The following is a 10,555-nucleotide window of genomic DNA, read 5'->3' on the forward strand; positions in this document are numbered from 1 at the left end:
TAGTCCCTCTCTCCCATCGCTCTCCCTCCCTACAGCCACAGTAGTCTGCTACTACCATGGGGGACTGGAACCTGCTGGGGAAGCTGCTGGAGAAAGCCCAGGAACACAGCACCGTAGTGGGAAAGGTCTGGCTCACGGTCCTCTTCATCTTTAGGATCCTGGTCCTGAGCGCCGCAGCAGAGAAGGTCAATAAGAATTATTCAACACCTTTACAAATGTTTTTTTAAATTTGTTTAAATTTTATTTATTATTTAACCAGGCAAGTCAGTTAAGAACACATTCTTATTTTCAATGACGGCCTAGGAACAGTGGGTTAACTGCCTTGTTCAGGGGCAGAACGACAGATAAGTTTAGAGCGTCAGCCATTGGAGTACAACAATACACAAACACTAAATGCAACTTGTTATTTCCGTTGTGTTCCCGGTAGGTGTGGGGGGACGAGCAGTCAGGGTTCACCTGCGACACCAAGCAACCTGGATGTGAGAACGTCTGTTATGACATCACCTTCCCCATCTCTCACGTCCGCTTCTGGGTCCTACAGATCATATTCGTCTCCACGCCCACCCTCATTTACCTGGGTCATATATTACACCTGGTGAGGATGGAGGAGAAACAGAAGCAGAGGGAGAAGGACGCAGATCGGGCCGGGGACAAACTGGAGTCCAACGCCTGTAAAGCCCGGGTGAGGGACGACAGTGGTAGGGTTCGACTAAAGGGGGAACTACTGAGGACCTACGTGTTCAACGTCATCTTCAAGACGCTGTTCGAGGTGGGCTTCATCGTCATGCAGTACCTGCTCTATGGCTTCCAGCTGCAGCCCATGTACACCTGTGACCGCTCGCCCTGCCCCAACACAGTCAACTGCTACATCTCCCGACCCACAGAGAAAACCATCTTCATCATCTTCATGCTAGTAGTGGCAGGTTTGTCTCTGTTCCTCAACCTGATAGAGATGTACCACCTGGGATCCACTAAGTGTCGCCAGGGGATCAAGTACCACCGGGAGGATCTGAGCTCAGACTCTGTCTCCAAGGAGCCCAGCGAGGTGGACGAGGCTGTACCCTACGCTCCCAGCTACGACCACTACCACGGAGGCCAGCCAGCCTACCCCCAACTCCAACCAGACCAGCAGGTCCAGCCAGCATACCCTCCTGTCCCCAGCTATAACATGTCCCCGCTATCTGAGGAGACTGACTCCACCTACCAGCCCTACCACAACAAAGCAGCCTACAAGCAGAACAAGGACAACCTGGCGGTGGAGAGGAGTGGCAGCAGGCAGCCGGAAGAAGAGGGGGACCTGAAAGGGAAGAAGGGTGGAGGAGAAACGTGGGGGGGGTCGGAGCCAGGTTCCCCATCTCTAGCCCGGGCTGGACGCTCCACTGCTAAACACGGCAACAACAAGACCAGAATAGACGATCTGAAGATCTGAGAGGGGGGTTAGGTTGCTATGACGATGTCTTAGGTTCACCTCCGAGGGTCTTATGTTGCTTGAAAGGCATTCTTAGGGGTCTGTCCCAAATGGCACCCGATTCACTATATAGTGCACTACTTTTGACCGAGGCCTGTGACAGTCCAGAGCTCCGGTCCAAAGTAGATCACTATATAGGGAATAGGGTGCCATTTGGGACACAGGTGTGTCCAACAGAGCTAAGGCCATCCTGCCCTCACCCCCCCCCCGGTGGCCTGGTGGATGGCAGAGCTTTGACTCACTGGGGGGGAATGACACTTGTAGGACACACAAATAAACTTTGAGCGTTACGGTTGTAAAACACGATCTACGAAGGGACCATTGGGTTTCATATTATATGACGAACCGCGACGTCTCAAATCTCTTTTAGAAAACCTTCTGGTTCTGGTCTCTACGTGGGAAAGAAGGTTCTGGTCTCTACGTGGGAAAGAAGGTTCTGGTCTCTACGTGGGAAAGAAGGTTCTGGTCTCTACGTGGGAAAGAAGGTTCTGGTCTCTACGTGGGAAAGAAGGTTCTGGTCTCTACGTGGGAAAGAAGGTTCTGGTCTCTACGTGGGAAAGAAGGTTCTGGTCTCTACGTGGGAAAGAAGGTTCTGGTCTCTACGTGGGAAAGAAGGTTCTGGTCTCTACGTGGGAAAGAAGGTTCTGGTCTCTACGTGGGAAAGAAGGTTCTGGTCTCTACGTGGGAAAGAAGGTTCTGGTCTCTACGTGGGAAAGAAGGTTCTGGTCTCTACGTGGGAAAGAAGGTTCTGGTCTCTACGTGGGAAAGAAGGTTCTGGTCTCTACGTGGGAAAGAAGGTTCTGGTCTCTACGTGGGAAAGAAGGTTCTGGTCTCTACGTGGGAAAGAAGGTTCTGGTCTCTACGTGGGAAAGAAGGATCTGGTCTCTACGTGGGAAAGAAGGTTCTGGTCTCTACGTGGGAAAGAAGGTTCTGGTCTCTACGTGGGAAAGAATATTCTGGTCTCTACGTGGGAAAGAAGGTTCTGGTCTCTACGTGGGAAAGAAGGTTCTGGTCTCTACGTGGGAAAGAAGGTTCTGGTCTCTACGTGGGAAAGAAGGTTCTGGTCTCTACGTGGGAAAGAAGGTTCTGGTCTCTACGTGGGAAAGAAGGTTCTGGTCTCTACGTGGGAAAGAAGGTTCTGGTCTCTACGTGGGAAAGAAGGTTCTGGTCTCTACGTGGGAAAGAAGGTTCTGGTCTCTACGTGGGAAAGAAGGTTCTGGTCTCTACGTGGGAAAGAAGGTTCTGGTCTCTACGTGGGAAAGAAGGTTCTGGTCTCTACGTGGGAAAGAAGGTTCTGGTCTCTACGTGGGAAAGAAGGTTCTGGTCTCTACGTGGGAAAGAAGGTTCTGGTCTCTACGTGGGAAAGAAGGTTCTGGTCTCTACGTGGGAAAGAAGGTTCTGGTCTCTACGTGGGAAAGAAGGTTCTGGTCTCTACGTGGGAAAGAAGGTTCTGGTCTCTACGTGGGAAAGAAGGTTCTGGTCTCTACGTGGGAAAGAAGGTTCTGGTCTCTACGTGGGAAAGAAGGTTCTGGTCTCTACGTGGGAAAGAAGATTCTGGTCTCTACGTGGGAAAGAAGGTTCTGGTCTCTACGTGGGAAAGAAGGTTCTGGTCTCTACGTGGGAAAGAAGGTTCTGGTCTCTACGTGGGAAAGAAGGTTCTGGTCTCTACGTGGGAAAGAAGGTTCTGGTCTCTACGTGGGAAAGAAGGTTCTGGTCTCTACGTGGGAAAGAAGGTTCTGGTCTCTACGTGGGAAAAAAGGTTCTGGTCTCTACGTGGGAAAGAAGGTTCTGGTCTCTACGTGGGAAAGAAGGTTCTGGTCTCTACGTGGGAAAGAAGGTTCTGGTCTCTACGTGGGAAAGAAGGTTCTGGTCTCTACGTGGGAAAGAAGGTTCTGGTCTCTACGTGGGAAAGAAGGTTCTGGTCTCTACGTGGGAAAGAAGGTTCTGGTCTCTACGTGGGAAAGAAGGTTCTGGTCTCTACGTGGGAAAGAAGGATCACGTCCATTAAATACAACAACTATTATATTGGAAATGTTTGTGCATTTCAGACTCTGAAGAATAAGAGGATATATTTGACATGTAGTTATCGAACGTTGTGTGTTGTGTTGTAGTAATGATTCTATATTGGGGGGGGGGAAAGGATGTTGTTTAACATTTGACAAAGTAAAAAAAAAATGTTTGAATGAAGACGTCACGTTTAATTTGTTTCTACGTCGAAGAATGATAACCCTGGGGTGTACTTTAACAATCTGGCCCAAATGGTACCCTATTCTCCATAGGGTACACTACATTGGACTAGGAACCATAGGGTACACTACATTGGACTAGGAACCATAGGGTACACTACTTTGGACTAGGAACCATAGGGTACACTACTTTGGACTAGGAACCATAGGGTACACTACTTTGGACTAGGAACCATAGGGTACACTACTTTGGACTAGGAACCATAGGGTACACTACTTTGGACTAGGAACCATAGGGTACACTACTTTGAACTAGGAACCATAGGGTACACTACTTTGGACTAGGAACCATAGGGTACACTACTTTGGACTAGGAACCATAGGGTACACTACTTTGGACTAGGAACCATAGGGTACACTACTTTGGACTAGGAACCATAGGGTACACTACTTTGGACTAGGAACCATAGGGTACACTACTTTGGACTAGGAACCATAGGGTACACTACTTTGGACTAGGAACCATAGGGTACACTACTTTGGACTAGGAACCATAGGGTACACTACTTTGGACTAGGAACCATGGGGTACACTACTACTACTACTATTACAACTACCTTCACATACTAGAAGAGTTACTACTACTACTACTACTACTACTGCTGCTACCTACTAGAATAGTTACTACTACTACTACTGCCGTAACATTCTAGAAGAGTTACTACTACTACTACTACTACTACCTTCACATACTAGAAGAGTTACTACTACTACTACCTTCACATTCTAGAAGAGTTACTACTACTACCTTCACATTCTGGAAGTTACTACTACTACTACTACTACTACTACTACTACCTTCACACACTAGAGTTACTACTACTACTACCTTCACATACTAGAATAGTTACTACTATTACTACTACTACCTCCACATACTAGAAGAGTTACTTCTACTACCACCTTCACATACTAGAAGAGTTACTACTACTACTACCACCTTCACATACTAGAAGAGTTACTACTACTACCACCTTCACATTCTAGAAGAGTTACTACTACTACCACCTTCACATACTAGAAGAGTTACTACTACTACCTTCACATACTAGAAGAGTTACTTCTACTACCACCTTCACATACTAGAAGAGTTACTACTACTACTACCACCTTCACATACTAGAAGAGTTACTACTACTACCACCTTCACATTCTAGAAGAGTTACTACTACTACCACCTTCACATACTAGAAGAGTTACTACTACTACTACCTTCACATACTAGAAGAGTTGCTACTATTACTACTACTACCTTCACATACTAGAAGAGTTACTACTACTACTACTACTACTACCTTCACATTCTAGAAGAGTTACTACTACTACTACTACTACTACTACTACTACTACCTTCACATTCTAGAATAGTTACTACTACTACTACTACTACCTTCACATACTAGAAGAGTTACTACTACTACTACTACTACTACTGCTACCTACTAGAATAGTTACTACTACTACTACTACTACTGCTACCTACTAGAATAGTTACTACTACTACCTTCACATACTAGAAGAGTTGCTACTATTACTACTACTACCTTCACATACTAGAAGAGTTGCTACTATTACTACTACTACCTTCACATACTAGAAGAGTTACTACTACTACTACTACTACTACCTTCACATTCTAGAAGAGTTACTACTACTACTACTACTACTACTACTACTACTACCTTCACATTCTAGAAGAGTTACTACTACTACTTTCACATTCTGGAAGTTACTACTACTACTACTACTACCTTCACATACTAGAAGAGTTACTACTACTACTACCTTCACATACTAGAAGAGTTGCTACTACTACTACCTTCACACACTAGAAGAGTTGCTACTACTACCACCTTCACATTCTAGAAGAGTTACTACTACTACCACCTTCACATTCTAGAAGAGTTACTACAACTACCACCTTCACATTCTAGAAGAGTTACTACTACTACTACTACCTTCACATACTAGAAGAGTTACTTCTATTACTACTATTACTACTACTACTACTGCTACTACTACTACTACTACTACTACTTTCACATTCTAGAAGAGTTACTTCTATTACTACTACTACTACTACTACTACTGCTACTACTACTACTACTACTACTACTTTCACATTCTAGAAGAGTTACTTATACTACTACTACTACTACTACTGCTGCTACTACTACTACTACTACTACTGCTACCTTCACATACTAGAAGAGTTACTACTACTACTACTGCTACCTTCACATTCTAGAAGAGTTACTACTACTACTACCATCACATTCTAGAATAGTTACTACTACTACTACTACCTACCCAATCACAGTAAAATATGTAGGTAACATGTCTCACAGTAGAGTATGTAGGTAACATGTCTCACAGTAAAGTATAATTAACATGTCTCATAGTAAAGTATGTAGGTAACATGTCTCATAGTAAAGTATGTAGGTAACATGTCTCACAGTAAAGTATGTAGGTAACATGTCTCACAGTAGAGTATGTAGGTAACATGTCTCACAGTAGAGTATAATTAACATGTCTCACAGTAGAGTATGTAGGTAACATGTCTCACAGTAAAGTATGTAGGTAACATGTCTCACAGTAGAGTATGTAGGTAACATGTCTCACAGTAGAGTATAATTAACATGTCTCACAGTAAAGTATGTAGGTAACATGTCTCACAGTAGAGTATAATTAACATGTCTCACAGTAAAGTATGTAGGTAACATGTCTCACAGTAAAGTATGGAGGTAACATGTCTCACAGTAAAGTATGGAGGTAACATGTCTCACAGTAGAGTATAATTAACATGTCTCACAGTAGAGTATGTAGGTAACATGTCTCATAGTAAAGTATGGAGGTAACATGTCTCACAGTAGAGTATGTAGGTAACATGTCTCATAGTAAAGTATGTAGGTAACATGTCTCACAGTAGAGTATGTAGGTAACATGTCTCACAGTAAAGTATGGAGGTAACATGTCTCACAGTAAAGTATGTAGGTAACATGTCTCACAGTAGAGTATAGGTAACATGTCTCACAGTAGAGTATGTATGTAGGTAACATGTCTCATAGTAAAGTATGGAGGTAACATGTCTCACAGTAGAGTATGTAGGTAACATGTCTCATAGTAGAGTATAATTAACATGTCTCACAGTAGAGTATGTAGGTAACATGTCTCATAGTAAAGTATGTAGGTAACATGTCTCACAGTAAAGTATGGAGGTAACATGTCTCACAGTAGAGTATGGAGGTAACATGTTTCACAGTAAAGTATGTAGGTAACATGTCTCACAGTAGAGTATGTAGGTAACATGTCTCACAGTAAAGTATGGAGGTAACATGTTTCACAGTAGAGTATGGAGGTAACATGTTTCACAGTAAAGTATGTAGGTAACATGTCTCACAGTAAAGTATGTAGGTAACATGTCTCACAGTAAAGTATGGAGGTAACATGTCTCACAGTAAAGTATGGAGGTAACATGTCTCACAGTAAAGTATGTAGGTAACATGTCTCACAGTAGAGTATGGAGGTAACATGTTTCACAGTAAAGTATGTAGGTAACATGTCTCACAGTAGAGTATGGAGGTAACATGTTTCACAGTAAAGTATGTAGGTAACATGTCTCACAGTAAAGTATGTAGGTAACATGTCTCACAGTAGAGTATGGAGGTAACATGTTTCACAGTAAAGTATGTAGGTAACATGTCTCACAGTAAAGTATGGAGGTAACATGTCTCACAGTAAAGTATGGAGGTAACATGTCTCACAGTAAAGTATGTAGGTAACATGTCTCACAGTAAAGTATGGAGGTAACATGTCTCACAGTAAAGTATGGAGGTAACATGTCTCACAGTAAAGTATGTAGGTAACATGTCTCATAGTAAAGTATGTAGGTAACATGTCTCACAGTAAAGTATAATTAACATGTCTCACAGTAGAGTATGTAGGTAACATGTCTCACAGTAAAGTATGTAGGTAACATGTCTCACAGTAAAGTATGGAGGTAACATGTCTCACAGTAAAGTATGTAGGTAACATGTCTCACAGTAAAGTATGTAGGTAACATGTCTCACAGTAAAGTATGTAGGTAACATGTCTCACAGTAAAGTATGTAGGTAACATGTCTCACAGTAAAGTATGGAGGTAACGTGTCTTCGGCCAAGGTGTATGTAAACTTCCGACTTCAACTGTACTCTACTATGAGACATGTTACCTACATACTCTACTGTGAGACATGTTACCTCCATACTTTACTGTGAGACATGTTACCTCCATACTTTACTGTGAGACATGTTACCTCCATACTTTACTGTGAGACACGTTACCTCCACATGCCAGTTTCATCACTTTATTTAAGTGTCACGTGATCTCAGTGTATATATATATATATATTTCTGTTCTGAATGGCCCCAGAGTCTGCAACATCACCAAGCAAGCGGCACCATGAAGACCAAGGAGCTCTCCAAAAATGTTGTGGAGAAGTACAGATCAGGGTTGGGATTATAAAAAAAATATCTGAAACTTTGACCATCCCACCGAGCACCATTAAAGCCATTATTAAAAACTGGAAAGAATATGGCACCACAACAACCCTGCCAAGAGAGGGCCGCGCAACACGTGATACACTGAGATCACGTGACACTTAAATAAAGTCCACCTGTGTGCAATCTAACTAATTATGTGACTTCTGAAGGTAGTTGGTTGCACCAGATCTTATTTAGGGGCTTCATAGCAAAGGGGATGAACACAATACGCACTACTTTTCCATATATTCTTTTCTTCAAATTTTTTAAAACAAGTATTTTTTTTTCAATTCACTTCACCAATTTGGACTATTTTGTATGTGTCAATTGCATGAAATCCAAATAAAAATCAGTTTATATTACAGGTTGTAAAGCAACAAAATAGGAAAAACGCCAAGGGGGATGAATACTTCTGCAAGCTGCTGTGGGTGTTACCAATGTGGGAAGCTATGATTTTTATTTCAATGACAAAAATGATGTTTGATCAAAAGTTGTAAAGATCTATCACCTTTAGAAGCATAATGCTGACAAACTCTATATGTAACTTCGTTAAGTTAAGCGTCAGATTTGAATAAAGCATTAGCCTACCAGATACTAACTATCACAAGACCAGAAGATACTAAATATGTAGGTATCATCTATGACAGATCTCAATAACCGCCATAGTCTAATTAACGTCACTTTGTTAGCCAAAACAACAACAAAAATTTAAAGGCACAAAAACACCACACGTATTATTTAATCTAATCATTACACAACTCTTCTTCCAAATTATAGGAGCACATCTGTGTCACTCTATCGTCCAACCAACAGATTAACACAGGAACTCTAAAAATAAATCCACAGTATTTTTTATTTAACCTTCAGAACAGATTGAGATTAAAAAGATAAAAAATATAATTTACAAGAGAGCCCTGTACACATTACAATAAAAAAAGCATACTAAAACATACATGTATAAAATATAATTCAACACACAATAAACAAAAAATAAAAGCAATCCCATTCAACTACATAGAGGTCCTAAAATCAATGATGTAAACTGCATCAGAACATGAGTGGCACCAGAACATCTAACTGCAGTGAACTCTGCAAAACGTTACACAAATTAGGGGCAAATAAAACAAAGCCGTTTTTTCCCCAAATCGGTGGCAACTGACGGGATCTCCAGTGTTAACCATTCCTGTGGCAACTGAAGGGATCTCCAGTGTTAACCATTCCTGTGGCAACTGACGGGATCTCCAGTGTTAACCATTCCTGTGGCAACTGACAGGATCTCCAGTGTTAACCATTACTGTGGCAACTGACGGGATCTCCAGTGTTAACCATTCCTGTGGCAACTGACGGGATCTCCAGTGTTAACCATTCCTGTGGCAACTGACGGGATCTCCAGTGTTAACCATTCCTGTGGCAACTGACGGGATCTCCAGTGTTAACCATTACTGTGGCAACTGACGGGATCTCCAGTGTTAACCATTCCTGTGGCAACTGACGGGATCTCCAGTGTTAACCATTACTGTGGCAACTGACGGGATCTCCAGTGTTAACCATTCCTGTGGCAACTGACGGGATCTCCAGTGTTAACCATTACTGTGGCAACTGACGGGATCTCCAGTGTTAACCATTCCTGTGGCAACTGACGGGATCTCCAGTGTTAACCATTACTGTGGCAACTGACGGGATCTCCAGTGTTAACCATTCCTGTGGCAACTGACGGGATCTCCAGTGTTAACCATTACTGTGGCAACTGACGGGATCTCCAGTGTTAACCATTCCTGTGGCAACTGACGGATCTCCAGTGTTAACCATTACTGTGGCAACTGACGGGATCTCCAGTGTTAACCATTCCTGTGGCAACTGACGGGATCTCCAGTGTTAACCATTACTGTGGCAACTGACGGGATCTCCAGTGTTAACCATTCCTGTGGCAACTGACGGGATCTCCAGTGTTAACCATTCCTGTGGCAACTGACGGGATCTCCAGTGTTAACCATTCCTGTGGCAACTGAAGGGATCTCCAGTGTTAACCATTCCTGTGGCAACTGACGGGATCTCCAGTGTTAACCATTCCTGTGGCAACTGACGGGATCTCCAGTGTTAACCATTCCTGTGGCAACTGACGGGATCTCCAGTGTTAACCATTACTGTGGCAACTGAAGGGATCTCCAGTGTTAACCATTACTGTGGCAACTGACGGGATCTCCAGTGTTAACCATTCCTGTGGCAACTGACGGGATCTCCAGTGTTAACCATTCCTGTGGCAACTGACGGGATCTCCAGTGTTAACCATTCCTGTGGCAACTGACGGGATCTCCAGTGTT

General features: G+C 42.9%; 1 protein-coding gene and 1 long non-coding RNA gene across 37 annotated transcripts in view; one reads left to right on the forward strand and one right to left on the reverse strand.

Moving 5' to 3' along the window:
- The window catches only part of LOC118383632 (gap junction alpha-3 protein-like), a 73,397-nt gene extending 69,777 nt beyond the window's left edge, over positions 1 to 3,620 (forward strand). Inside the window, exons 2-4 of one of the 36 annotated variants that reach the window (XM_052518020.1) lie at positions 36 to 185; positions 428 to 2,395; positions 2,448 to 3,620. In XM_052518020.1, the coding sequence (XP_052373980.1) occupies positions 57 to 185; positions 428 to 1,429 (1,131 nt within the window). In that variant the 5' untranslated portion in view covers positions 36 to 56 and the 3' untranslated portion in view covers positions 1,430 to 2,395; positions 2,448 to 3,620. Of the gene's footprint in view, positions 1 to 35; positions 186 to 427 lie in introns of all 36 variants that reach the window. The other 35 variants (XM_052518041.1, XM_052518019.1, XM_052518022.1 and 32 more) reach the window with 35 other exon arrangements.
- A 206-nt stretch (positions 3,621 to 3,826) lies between these two features.
- Positions 3,827 to 5,715, reverse strand: LOC127929773 (uncharacterized). The gene is made up of 3 exons (XR_008136095.1): positions 5,534 to 5,715; positions 4,859 to 5,465; positions 3,827 to 4,617 (listed from the first exon to the last, which is right to left on the reverse strand). It is a non-coding gene; the product is annotated as an uncharacterized LOC127929773 (long non-coding RNA).
- Positions 5,716 to 10,555: the final 4,840 nt, after the last annotated feature.

This window comes from Oncorhynchus keta, chromosome 4 (genome assembly GCF_023373465.1).
Source record: "Oncorhynchus keta strain PuntledgeMale-10-30-2019 chromosome 4, Oket_V2, whole genome shotgun sequence".
Lineage (NCBI taxonomy): Eukaryota > Metazoa > Chordata > Actinopteri > Salmoniformes > Salmonidae > Oncorhynchus > Oncorhynchus keta.